This window comes from Diabrotica undecimpunctata, chromosome 2 (assembly GCF_040954645.1).
Source record: "Diabrotica undecimpunctata isolate CICGRU chromosome 2, icDiaUnde3, whole genome shotgun sequence".
In the NCBI taxonomy this organism is placed as follows: Eukaryota; Metazoa; Arthropoda; class Insecta; order Coleoptera; family Chrysomelidae; genus Diabrotica; species Diabrotica undecimpunctata.
In genome coordinates, this window is record NC_092804.1 from 172,546,160 (window position 1) to 172,560,592 (window position 14,433).

At 34.4% G+C, this 14,433-nt stretch overlaps 1 protein-coding gene across 2 annotated transcripts in view; it reads right to left on the minus strand.

Annotated features, from left to right (window-relative positions):
- The window catches only part of LOC140435224 (uncharacterized), a 32,204-nt gene extending 17,810 nt beyond the window's left edge, over positions 1 to 14,394 (minus strand). Inside the window, exons 1-5 of one of the 2 annotated variants that reach the window (XM_072524020.1) lie at positions 14,247 to 14,394; positions 12,428 to 12,553; positions 8,889 to 9,182; positions 8,595 to 8,823; positions 3,700 to 3,876 (exon numbers count right to left, since the gene is read on the minus strand). In XM_072524020.1, the coding sequence (XP_072380121.1) occupies positions 3,700 to 3,876; positions 8,595 to 8,823; positions 8,889 to 9,182; positions 12,428 to 12,553; positions 14,247 to 14,256 (836 nt within the window). In that variant the 5' untranslated portion in view covers positions 14,257 to 14,394. Of the gene's footprint in view, positions 1 to 3,699; positions 3,877 to 8,594; positions 8,824 to 8,888; positions 9,183 to 12,427; positions 12,554 to 14,043; positions 14,181 to 14,246 lie in introns of those variants that run through there. The other variant, XM_072524021.1, reaches the window with a different exon arrangement.
- Between the last annotated feature and the right edge of the window lie 39 nt (positions 14,395 to 14,433).

The window sequence follows — 14,433 nt, forward strand, 5'->3', positions numbered from 1 at the left end:
ACCTTATTGTTATAATAAAAACGTTTATATTTGTCAACGTACCCTTTGTAACATTCCATCTAAGTAGATTCTTTTCCTCACTGCACCCCTAGAGGTTATGGGCATAGAGTTGTGGGAATTAAAGAAGCTTACATAGTGGTAATGAAACGAAGTTTATACGGAACACGTGGTACGGAACGCAAATAAAAATGGCGGAACAAACGAAGTAGTAAACATCAAAACCTTTGATTGAAATAATTTCTGAAACTGGTTATTCAAGTAAAATTGTTATCAGAACAAGCTGGTGCCTTAGTTCTACTATCCCAAGGTGAACCTTGGGTTGAACCTTGAACAACAGAAAATATACGAAAGCTTTGATAAATTGGATTCTAACACCTACGAGATAAACCAACAATGGGAAACATTAAAAAACTGCTCCTTCGTTCTATGCAAAGAGATATTAAAAGAACCGATAAGAAAGAGAGACAACTGAATGACCGACAAAATACTCGGCAGGATGGACCAAAGAAGACAAGCCAACAACAAAGACAGTCACAATTACAAAATCATTAACAATGAAATCAGAAAGATGATAAGTGAGGCAAAACAAAGTTATGAGGAAAAATGTAAAGAGATAGAAGATCTTCAGAACAAATACGACCTATTCAACCTACATAAAAAGGTTAAAGAAATGGCAGGACTGCAAAAAAGAAACGAGAACACAACTCTTTTAGATAAAAATGGAAATACTATGATAACGACTGACGAAAAGCTAAAACGATGGAAAGAATATATGGAAGAGCTCTTCAACGACGATAGAGGAAACCTACAAGACATATCTTTCGAGGACAGAGAAACAAGTATAGAAATTACAAAGGAAGAAATATTGTATGCACTAAAGAACACCAGAAACGGAAAAAGCTCGGAGCCAGATCAACTGCCTATTGATATCCTTGAAATAATAGAAAACGAGTACATGGATGTCCTCTTAAAGCTCTTTAATGAAATTTATCAGTCGGATGACATACCCAATGAATGGTTGACCTTAACATTTATTTGTCTCCCAAAAAAGAAAAATGCTAAAGAATGCATCGACCACCGCACCATAAGCCTGATGTTTCACACACTTAAAATGTTTTTGAAGATGATCCATAAACGCATTTACCAAATACTTGAAATGGATATTGAAGAAACCCAATTTGGATTCTGTAGAGGCGTAGGTACCCGTGAAGCTCTCTTTGCATTCAACTTACTAATCCAGAGATGCTTGGATGTGAACCAAGATATGTACATCTGTTTTATAGATTATAACATGGCTTTCGATAAAGTCCACCACAAAGAGCTAATGGACGTCCTCAAAACAAAACAATTACAATACAATGACCTTCGAATTATAACAAATCTATATTATAAACAGCAGGCACACATACGCATTAATGAACACACATCAGAAGAGTTCGAAATTAAAAGAGGAGTGCGACAGGGATGTGTATTGTCACCACTATTATTTAATGCATACTCTGAAGAAATTATGAAAAGAGCTCTTGAGGGAGAAACAGCAGAAATAAAGGTCAATGGAACACCAATTAACAACATTAGATATGCGGACGATACTATCATAATAGCAGACAACTTCCAAGACCTTCAAAAGCTAATGAACAAGATAGGTGAGTAGAAGAATATGGATTATCAATAAACATTAAGAAAACTAAATTTATGAGGATATCAAAAACCCAAAATAATGATGAAAGCCTGACAATTAACAGTAAAACTTTAAAACAAGTTGAAAACTACAATTATCTTGGCACAATAATTAATCACACAAACGATTACTCCAAAGAAATCAAAGTTCGAATAGAGAAAGTACAAACAAACTTCAATAAAATGAGAAAGGTATTTGTGCAAGAGAACTGAAATTAGACTTAAGAGTTAGGCTGGCAAGATGTTATATTTTCTCGACTCAGCTTTACGGAATAGAAGCATGGACACTTAATGCGTCGACTACTAAAAAGTTGGAAGCATTTGAACTGTGGGTGTATAGAAGAATCCTGAAGATGTCCTAGACCGAGCATGTAACAAACAACGAAGTCATGAGAAGAGTCAACAAAAGAATGGAAATATTGGAAACCATCAAGACACGAAAGCTGCAATACCTAGGGCATGTTATGCGTAATGAAATATACAACATGCTTCAATTAATTATACAAGGAAAAATCCAGGGCAAGAGAATTGTAGGGAGGAGAAGAATCTCATGGTTGAGGGAATGATACGGATGCACATCAATCGAACTATTCAGAGTGGCAGCATCGGAGATCACAATAGCCATGATGATTGCCAACCTTCGTCGCGGAGATGGCACGTAAAGAAGAAGATGGTACTGCTGAGTAATTAAGAAAAACGATATGCAAGCCCGGAGTTTAATTGTGCAATGTTTGTATGAAAGTGTACTAATATGTTTAAATCAAATCAGGTACATTGGAAAATACATACCAAAAGAAGGGAATTTTGACACGGGTTCAACTGCATCAGAAATTAAGGTCATTGAAATACACAACAGGGTATTTAAATATGTTTTTAACAGAATTCAGTCAAACCGTTTGGGAATTTGTAGGGGGTTAAGTAAAGGTAGCAAAGTTAAATCACAGTTACTCTCTGCAATGCCTGAAGCAGTTACCGCAGCAATTGATACTATACAATTGCACTGTGGTATGTATAATGATACTGTACCGGACAATTTTTTTTATATGAGAGGTCTCCATGTCGAAGGTAACCTTATGCCGTCATCTCTTTTATTGAGTCGATTTGGCATTTAAATTTCTATGGCTTTTCGGATAATTCTTTGTTTATAGAAGCGGATGGGGGCTATGATTCTAGAGTTTTCAAAATCAACTTTGTGACCTGTATGCAGATGGTGTTGACCTAGAGCTGAAATTGAATCGGAATTGCGAACAGAAATGTTCATAAATCCTATTTGGGATTCAACGATTTGTTTGGCCTATCGGGGGCAGTCTGCATAAGGAATTTCATAAACACCGTGTTATTCATTTGGAAAGTTGTCTTTGATTGATCAGACAAGAGATGAAAGTTGTTGGGGGTAAATATTGTCTTTATTCCTCTTAATTTAAGAATTGTGTCGATTTAGTCAGTGACACCTTTGATGTAAAGAAAAAAAACTTTCGTATGATGAGGGTCTGAGTCTTTGCGTTGAGATTGAGTGGGAGATTATTGTGTGTGGTTGCTCATATTAATGTGATTTTCACGGTAACCGTTTTGGATGGGGGCTTGTTTTAAACTAGAGAACTCAGCGGGTCTACTTGCATCATCGCAAAGGCGTATTTATCGGGAGACAAGGGTAACAGAGACAAGCGATGAAAACCTTTTATTTTTCAATTTAAATGCCAAAACTGTGGAAAAATATAGCACAATCGCTATAAGTGTTGGAAAAATAAAAATGTAAATAGAGCACTCCAGATTTTTAAGTGCAGAAGAAACCACTTTGGTTACCAACTCAAAATGTAGTAAAAGGAAATTTTATAATAGACAGTGGTGCTACGAATCACTTTGAAGAAAAGCCAAGACGACCAGAATGGTCGTCAAAAAGTGGGAGAATGAAGTGGCATCGAACGCATAAAAAATGTCCAAGAAACAATATGAAGTGTAGTAAGTGGTAAGTTCCTAGATAATATTCGCTCCAATAATAGATACATTAAAAATACCTACGCCATTTGCGCTTTGAAGTGCATGCTCAGAATCTGCTCTTGTTTCGCAAGTTCATCAAGAAATTTTTTAGTAATATTCTTTGTCGTTTCTTCAACTGCCTCATGTAATTTATTTTCCCACGTCGATATTATTCTGGCATCATGGGTTTCACTAAATGTGGAAAATTCCGTTTCCAAGCTAAAATAAAAGTTCGACTATAAAAGAATGTACCCTATAAACACAAATTAGGTTTTTAATGAGTTTGTGACAATTTGCATACACTAAATATGAGAGTAAAGACAATTTTATAACATTCAGTGGAGGATTTCATATATATTCAGGTTAACTTAATTCATCTAATTAAGTGAGCAGATAGTTATAAATACCTACGAAATAACGAGCAATTGAGAAGAACCTGTAATTATATTAAGTTCTGGATTTTAAATTTAAATGGTGCCGTTGGAACTTGCTATTTCACAAACCACAATTTTCAGTGCATGAGATTTATATCATTATAGAGAGACTAGGTCTGATGACTAGTAACCTTCGTTGAGAGCTTACGTTGCTATGAAGTGAATATATTTCAAATGTAACAATGTAATCTAATACCAAATAAAGAACATTTAAAGGGGTTTCACCCACATATTTAGCAGCTTTAAACATGTATACCTAGTAGCAGCACTGAAGATAGGACTATTTTGTCTGAAAATGTTCAGTGATTTAGCTCCTAAGAGTTCTTTTAGGTAAGAAGAACAAAAAATGAACAGTGGGAACAGTTTACAAAAAGGGTGGAAAGAGACTTCTACGGTACACAAAAATAAATATGGAGATTCATAAGAAACCAACGGAAAGAAATGGCAGAATTGAAGGAATACAATAATATACCAGCAAACGAATGGGAAAGATACCTGACGGAACTGTTTAAAGGAAAGGAAAATAATAATCAACACAATAACGTACCTGAATTAAGACACGAAATAGAAATCAGTTTTCAGGTAGTAGAGATAGCCATAAATTCACTCAAAAATAGAAAGTTACCAGGACAAACGGAATAACCAACGAGCTTCTAAAACACGGAGGAGAAAGTATAACCCTAGAGACGACAAAACTTATACAAAAACTAATATTGCACTGCAAGATACCAGACGCATGGAGAAACAGCATAATAATACCAATGTTCAAGAAAGGAGATAAAGAAGACCCCAATAATTATACGAGATATAAATCTACTGAACACCGCACTTAAGCTTACCACAAAAGTCCTAACCAACAAAATCAATACACTAACAACTTTATCAGATGAACAACAAGGATTCAGATCCGGAAGATCCTTCGTAGATGTCGTATTTGTACTAAGACAAATCACAGAAAAGGCCATTGAGTACAATAAACCAACATATCTGTTTTATAAAACTGAAAAAGGCGTTTCGATAGCATCCAAGTCGAAGATGTCTTACACCTACTGTATAAAAGAAATATACCAATCAATATTATACAAACCATCGAAAACATCTACTTCCATTATTGAATACAGGCAAAGATTAATGGAAAATTAACAGTTAATACCAGTACAAAGAGGAGTCAGACAGGGTGACTCGTTAAACCCACTTTTCTTTAATATAATAATGGACGAAATAATATAAGCAGTAGGTAAAGGTCATGGTTACAGAATGGGGAACAAAGAAAACCAAATATTATGTTATGCAGACGATGCCGCATTAATCGCCGAGACAGAAGACGAGCCCCAAAGATTAACACACATCTTCACGTGCGAGAACTAATATGTTACTGAAGTCACCCATTTATATTATGTGCAATAATTATAACAAAATATGCAACCATTGTGATATTTTCTCATGCTCAATTAATCATCTGGTTGATACCGTTCATGGAGTACATGGATCTGGTTCATGGATTGTTAATTAAGATTGTTAATTTTTTTTGTGTATTTTTTTTTATTTCTTATATACGTAGTGATTTGTTTAATTATATTGTTCTCACTCTTTATTTTGTTTTTCACCTACTTATTTTTTGCACTCTAATGATTGTATACTAATTAAAAATGTATCTAAAATTTTTACCCTAGAAATGGGAAACTGTTGGGTAATAAAGCTATTATTTATTTATTTATTTATCTTCAATACAACAGCCAAGAAATACAATATAATATCAGCAGAAAAACCAAATGTATGACATCTAAATACCCACTACGATGTAAAATCGAAATTGATGGGGAAATAATAAAGCAGGAATCAAGGTTTAGATATCTGGGAATAGATAGAAATAGTTACGGAGATGTTGAAGAAGAAGTACGACAACAAAGCTTAAAGGCAAGTAAAGCGGCGTGTTCTCGATAATGCCACAATCTGGAAGAACAAACACCTAAGACAAGACACAAAAACAAGAATCTATAAAGCAGCAATTAGACCTATATTTACATACACTTTGGAGACAAGACGACCTAAAACGAGACGACTACTAGAAACAACAGAGATGAAAATACTCCTACGAATATAAGGGAAAAGTCTGCTGGTTAGGGAGAGAGGCGAAAACAGGAGTGGAACGAACACATTAGTAGAATGGCAGAGGAGAGGATAGTACGAATAGCACGAGATAAAACACCAAATGGACGAAGAAGTATTGGTAGACCAAGAAAAAGATGTTGCGATAATTTACACAATTTAGGAGGCTAATATTGAAGAAGAAACAGGCTTTAAAGCCTACATACAAGAAGGAAGAAGAAGAGTTATTTTAAATAAATATACTATTTATAAAAATTTTTTAATAAAAATTTTAGTTGTGTAAGTTCTTATCAATTAATCATGATAGTAATAACATTAAAAGTCTAATACAATGACTACATATTTTGATGACATAATTTGCAATAATTTACTTGATAAGAGCTATTGATTACGTGTTTATATTTGTGTTTATGTTTATGTTGATAAGTCACCTTCTGTATCATTTATGATAATAAAAAGAGAAACAAAATAATTTCACTGGTTTTAAGTAGTTTTGGGCGGTTGTGCATGGGAAAATTATGAAGAAAATTTAAAAATTCTGCCAAACTATTTAACACCAACTATATAGTAAATATATTCCTTAAGATTGTTTAAAATCTGCATTTATTTATAAACAAAGTGCAAAATGATGAAATAAGTTTTGATTGGTAGAAGTTCATTCACGTGACAAAATGCCGCTTCGTGAGTCACTCGTACCCCAGGTGCAAACTCCTCTCTTTATCAGTCTCCTCTTAGTTTTCTCCTGGGAATTTTCTTAGGATATCTTCATCCCTTAGATGCACAAATTCTGGGTCAGTAGCGTTGCAGTCTAACCACTCTAGCAAGTTTCTTGAGCCAACATAATATCCCAGGAACTGAGTTCACCAAACTTATAGGCCTTCATTTTGGTTTTCTCCAACTGCTAGTGCTTCACACAGTTTTTAACAGTTTTCTTCATAACTTGTTTATTTAAAGACTTTACAGACTTTCAGGATGATTTAATTTCGTAAATACAATCCAGGAAAGTGAATAACTATCAAAACTCATATAAAGTCATAGCCTTATTCAATTTTTGAGTGAATTAACTTTGTTTTGTGGTTTCTTTTCATAGACGTAATGACGCTTTGATCCATAGTTTTACGTAATGCAGGGGCAAAAATTGGCAAACATTTTGCCGTCAACAGACTTAAGCACATGCGTTTCAGGATGTATAGGTTTCAACAACAAAAATTTTTTTAACAAATTGTTTGCTTTTAAAAGTTTTTTGACTCCTGGTACAATTTTAGGTTCAAACCATTCTTGAAATATTTTTGTATCCATTCAACACATAGTTTTTCTGCTCTAGTGCCATTAAAAGATCTAGGTTTTTTGCCTTTTACCAATCACCGTAAACTTCAATTTGTGACTACTACAGCGTTGCCATAGGACATAATCGTGATTTGTGATTTGCTGGATTTTAGCCTTGTTTTCTGATATACCTTCACTTGCCAAAGCTAGTGTCAGAGTTGGAAGACATTTCCACAAGAGTCCCCATTTGTTTTCTGCTATATCTTCACTTTCCAAAGCTAGTGCCAGAGTTGGAAAACATTTTCAGAAGAACCCTAGATTTCGAGAACACATTTATAATGCAGAAATTGGCCTGCATTATAAATTTGTTCGTAGCTCAGATCGTTTGAAAGGAACTCGTTCTACCTCCTTCATCCCATGGCATTGCTTAAAGCAAGTCTACCACCCAGATGCCATTAAAACCTTCACTTTCAACCTCAAACGCGCAAAATACGTCAAAAAACGAATTTGCTTGTTGCAGCAATTATTGGACCTGATATGGGTGTACTCATGTGATAGGAACTTTAGGTATCATTCTTTTCTTCATTGTAGAAGAGCTTTCTAACACTGATGCAAACGGAATAAGTTTGTGCTTTTATTTTCTGTTTCTCATTATTTAGTCACCGATACCATAAACAGCTTTTTCTTTTCTCGGGCGTGCTAACAAAACAATAAAAAAAGTCAATGTAGCTCAAAAGAAATCACTACCTTAAGACACGATCAATTCAACGTTGCGAGCTAAGGCCAAGTCACAACAAAGACACATTAACAAACCCCTTCCACTATTTCCAGGCAATTGTAGTCATTTGCATTAAAAATATCTTCTACAGAATAGGAGTTGACTATATCTTATCTTCTCTTGAATTTTATGGTTTGTTTTACTAACAGATCTACTGAAAACAAAATGTTGGTGGTTGGCAACACCGTCGTAGTGTTAGTAGAAATGGATATTATATCGATTATTTAGGTTAAACTTAAAAATACTTTGATTTGAAGAATTTGAACCGTTCAGCTTCAGCTGACGAAGCCTCCTCGGAAACTGCACCTTAAATTGAATAGGCATATACCTGTAAAGTACAAATTACTTACTCAGCTTGCATGGCGGTAATCTCCTCGTTCAGCTTCTGCTCAAATTCTTCTGTGATTCTCGTTAATTCCCTTTGACAATTTGCTCTTTCTTTGGCTTCGGCATCTTTGATAATATGATATATACTTTCCTGGAATTCAATTGTTAATTCCTCCTTTTGGTTCTCAAGTGCTTCTTGTTTCTTTTCTTCTAATTCTTTTATAAACTGTAACTCGATTTTATAGCCTATATCTGCAAAGTTTAACAAAAAATTGTAAATTTTAGGATCTTTTATTTTTATATTGCCAGAATTATACCTAATATTCCTTCGTGGGTAAGAGCTTGTACATGTTTACGAGTTAATGGAGCTTTTAACCCAACATGCGGTATTAGTAGATCACTAGGAGATACCCACAGGTCTCCGTAAGGCATTTGCGGTTCAGAAGGAATGTAAGGTTTCAGGCCTGGTTCACAATTGTCGTAAACAAAAGTAGCTAGATTACCAAGAGTCATCTTAGCGTCGGTAAATGTGGGAACTTCACAGGTTTTTAAAAAGTATTCTCGTTGTTTGACATAAAGACTTTTGTCTAATTCGATCTTATAATTATCACCTAAGGCAATTTTTTATACAATTATAATTTATTTTATAAGTATAGTACATGATCTATTCAATTCTGGAGATATTAAATATTAACAATAGTCAATTCAAAAGAGGATGTGTGAAGAGATACAAAGAAGACTATGTTCAATGACTATGGTACTGGAGATGGTACGTTGATATTATGGTGTATTTAATATACTGTGATGATGGAGTAGAGGTCTTCTCCAAACTGGAAAACTTCACAGAGTAAAGAAAGATAAAATATAGACATCTGGTTTAGCAGAAACACTGGAGAGATCAAGGATATTTTAAAACAAAAAACCACACTATCTACATATCAGGATCTCGGAAAACACAGAAGATAATGGAGTAGTCATACTATACTCGGTTCGCTATTCCCAGTCCGAACTGTCTAGTGAATTTAGTAATTATTTTTTTGCGAAGTTAGTTACTTTTTGACAGACTAAGACAGAACTTTGCTAATTACCGACAATCAATATTTATTTATCTGCACCATATAATAAATAGTTATGTTAAATTATAACAACTGAAATATATTTTTTAAATATATACTACCCAAAATTTAATGGGTTTAGTATACACTTCCACTATTTAGAATAATTCTTTTTTTTTTTTAAGAAAGAAGTCTGCAATAGTAGCATACTTGAGCTATTAATACTGAGAAGTAGGAATTGTTCTGTTGTAGGTTTCCGACAACGAATCTGTCAAAATGTGCCTGAGCTAAGCGAATGAAGTTTAATAAACAATATAATATCCAAATATATCGGGCAATAATGAAACAATAAACGACATACTTATAAAAATAACATTAGAAGCAATACCAGAAAATTTCCATGTCATTCAAGTATATATGCCACCAACAGATGACCCAGACAAAGACGAAATTTAAAAGATAGAAAACATCTTGAAGAAAATCCCACAAGAGGAGCCATATTGGGTGGGAAAAACTGAAAATGAACCACATGTGAGAGATATTGTCGGATCATTTGGCTTGGGAATTAGAAACAACATAGGAGAACGTCTTCTACAGCTTGCCAGTGGAAACAATCTTCTTCAATACGGTGCAAAGGCTCGCCAGTGTTATTTATGTCTGCCCAATTCTTTACATTCCATAGCCACGACATTTGTTTTTGAACTATTCCTATCTTGCCCTCAATCTTTCCTTGGATAATTAGTTAAGGGATTGCGTATTTTTTTCCTCTCAGGATATGCCCCAGATATCCAATTTTTCGTACCTTGATCAAGTTGAGTAATTCTCTCAGTAGTTGCCTCCCTCCTTTCTCACCCTATCTATCCATGGTATGCGGAACATCCTTCGCAAGGTCCACATTTCGAAAGCCTCCAACTTTTTAATGGAGGATATTTTTAATAAAACCAAAAATATTAGAAGACACAAATAAAACATGGAATGGAATAAAAAGCTGGATACATTCAGCAGAAAAGAGTGGATATCGCGTAAAATGCAAAAGAACAAACATTGGATGTTAGAAGAAACCTTAGAATTAGTGGAAAAAAAAGAAGAGTTAACCATAAAAAGAGGAATCATCGCTCAAGAATAACGGAGCTAAGCAGGAATATAAAATGTATGTGCATTAGAGATAAAAACAACCCTTTAAATAACATGTGTCAAAAACTGGAGCAATATGCAAACTGTCGTGAGAGTCAAAGTTAATTTGGGCTGAGAGTTCAAACCACAACTTCAAGCCATTCAAGACCATAATGGAGAAGTAAAAACTGACATAGAGAGCATTGCAGAGATATGGAAAAATTACTGCTCAGAATTACACAAAGACACTTCAAAAGATTCTGGCAACAAGAAGCACAGAACCGTGAAGAGTGGCGAAAAATGGGAGAGACCTATGTCCAGCAGTGGATAGAAGAGGTTGCATGATGATGACGATGATGACTTCAAAAGATGCATCAGTTTCAGAACACAAGAAACATTCAATCAAAGAGGCAGAACCAGTCATTTTAGGAGTAGAAGTTGAGAAGGCTCTCAGAATATTAAGAAACAAAAAAACCCAGAGATAGATGGCATAGCAGCGAAGACTCTAAAAGCAATGAGCGAGATTGGGATAAATGTAATACTGGATATCTGTAACATGATATGGAACACAGGTGAATGGACTAACGAGTGGTACGAATCAACCTTTATCCCTATCCATAAGAAAAGAATCACTAACCGTACGCAGTAATTACAGAACCATTGCCCTTATTCCTCATGCAAGCAAAATTCTGCTACATATAATCAATGAACAACGAAATAACTTTCTACTTCCAAAGAGAGCCGAAGAACAATGCGAATTCGAATCAGGAAAAGGAAGGCGTGAGCAGATATTGAACACCAGACAGATAATACAAAAAACAAGGTAATACTATACCAATGCTGCTCTGTTTCGAAGGTTACAGTAAAACTAGAACCCCTCTGGAGTATAATGGAAAATATACGAGTACCTAACCACCTAATTAACCTAATAAGGAATCTGTATGATAAAAACTGAGCCAAAGTTAAAGTACACGGAATATATTCAAATGTGTTCAAAACAAAGAAGGGAACCAGACAGACATTATACAACATATTCTGAATATATAATGAGGAAAGTACTAGGTGAATGGGATGGAGGAATCACTGTAGGAGGCAGAAACCTGCGATGCTGATGACACACTTATACTAGCAGCGAATGAAGTCGAAATGATTTTATCACCACCGAACGGCTAAACCGGATAAGTAAAGAATTCAAACTTCAGATCAACACCGGCAAAACAAAAACAATGATCTTAAGACAGTCGAATTTCGAAGTAGAAAACAGATTTGTATCCTTGGGTCCTTAATAACCAATAACGGCGATAGCTTCTCAGGAATCAAACATAGATTAGCAATAGCCCGAATCGCAACAGCTTAATTAATTAAAATATGGAAAAACCGAACAATAACAAGGACTACTAGGCTCAGGTTGGTCTCTACCCTTATTTTTCTTATTATTATTTGGAGCATACTTAAAATAGGATCGCAGCCAATGGAGACAGCAAGATAATAATATTCATAGTATCACAACATCCTGACAAGGGCTCAAGGAATGAGGAGCGAGAAGGACAAACATGCTGAGTGGAAATTAGAACAAAAACTGGGAAAGTGAAGAAAAAGCTTAGTAGGATAAAAACAGAATATTCTAGAATGTCCAAAGAATATCAAATTATCAAAGATCTAAGACTAATAATAAAAATGTAACATACCTTTACTCATTGTTTTCTTCGTAGATTCTGTAACTGCAAGTCCATCGTTGCATTCGCAACATACTTTACCACAGATACAACTAGCTATAAGATCTGGGTTTGTATTTTCTTCTATTTGGTTTTCGTCTATAGTACAATCGATATATTAATTTTTATAATAAATCTACTTGACTATCCACAACTTGATGATCGAATCGTTAGAACTACTTGGGAAAATTCCGCTGCTTCTTTCAAATGGTTCATTTTAAACAAATTGTTTTATTGATTTATATTATTTAACCCTGAATTGGTCGCGCCTGTAAAATTTAATCAGTGGTCGCGCCTAGTCTGTCAAACCCCATATTTATTTCGTTTATTGTTCGTAAAATTTTAAAAAATACCAATTTCACAACAGCAGCTTAAGAGAAGCAGTTAATATTCCAAGATTCCAAGAACGATTCCTTTTCAGAGAACTGCAACAAATCAGGGCGAATCCAGATACCATAATAAAGGTATCCAGAGAGACAAAAATAAATTCAAATCATATAGAGAAAACAAACCCAAGAAAGAGAAAAAATAAATACCTGGAGAGAATACAAACCCTAGAGAGAAAATAAATGAAAGAAAGAGGACAGTTCGTAGCTCTACCAATTCAAAAAAACACAAGGCACTATGTAGGCACCAACAAAGAAGACCTTACCACCAAAATATCCTACTAAAAAATAATAAAAAACATAAAAAAAGGTCTCAGCCAAATCAAAAAATTAGTAACAAAAAACCGGCGCAGTCCACTCAAAAAATTAATAAACCCCAAAAAAACGGGCACGTAGGGTCCAACCTCTTGAGCACCAAGTCTCGGAACTGGGCGTCAGCAACTGGGAGAGGTTCTTGAACTTCGTTTGATCACCACCAGGTGTCTTTCAAACTTATTTCCAAAAGTTTTTCTAAGTATTTCAATACAAGTATCCCTAATAATACTGCTGATATTTAACTAAACTGTATTACGAATTCCTTTCATGTCCCAGCACATTTTTTCTACTATTTTTGGTCTGAATAGACCTTTCTCATCTTTTTAACATCCACCACTTGCTTTTTTATCGTCTTCGATATTTTGGTTTATTTGCGCGTTTTACTTCGATGTCCAGCACATATCAGCTTCATTTCTACTTCCAAAGCCTAGCCCTCCATGCATTGCTTCGTAAGTTCTCTTAGATTGGTCCACGTGTGCATTAAAATCACCTCCTATTATGACGTAATATTACTCAGTATATCTCCTCTAGTTATAAATCTATAAGATATTTAGGCATAACAATTAACCATAGTTACGGACTGAAAACAAACTAGAAGAAAGAGTGGTAAGAGGAAAAAGGGTTGTCTAAATTTAATATAGTGATCCGAAGATAATCTCGAGAAAGAAAACGCTTCATAAAGAAGTATTCTTAAAGATAAGACCTCTTTTAACTCATACCTTTAAAAGTATCATACTGTATGGATGCGAAGCAACTAAACAAATCCCTAGAACGTAGAGAACTGTCCTTAGAAATGGACTTCTGGCGAAGAACTGCCAGAAAATCAAGACTGGAAAAAATACGCAACGACCAAATACGACAAAATATGAGTACTTTTAAAGTATGTACCTTGTATTGTCTTTTATTTATAGTCCAATTTTCTTTGTTACTGTAAGCCTCATTGTAATTTTTTAGTTCGCCTATTATTGATCCCTCTACAACTAAATCGTCTGCATATCCTAGCCTGATGTGTATAAAATATATTGATAGGAGTTCTCGTAATATGAACATACTGTTTAATAAACGCTATTTACGTTAGAGCTAACACATACCTGTAAACATTGCTACAAATTTTAATATGCTAAAATTTTTGAAAATGCTTATATCAAACTGACAAATACATTGTCAACATTATTGCAGCTCTACAATTATTATTGACATTATATAATATTTGTATTATTGCATTATTTTTAGTGAATTTAAAATTAGTATAAAGTGAATAATAATAAACAATATTGT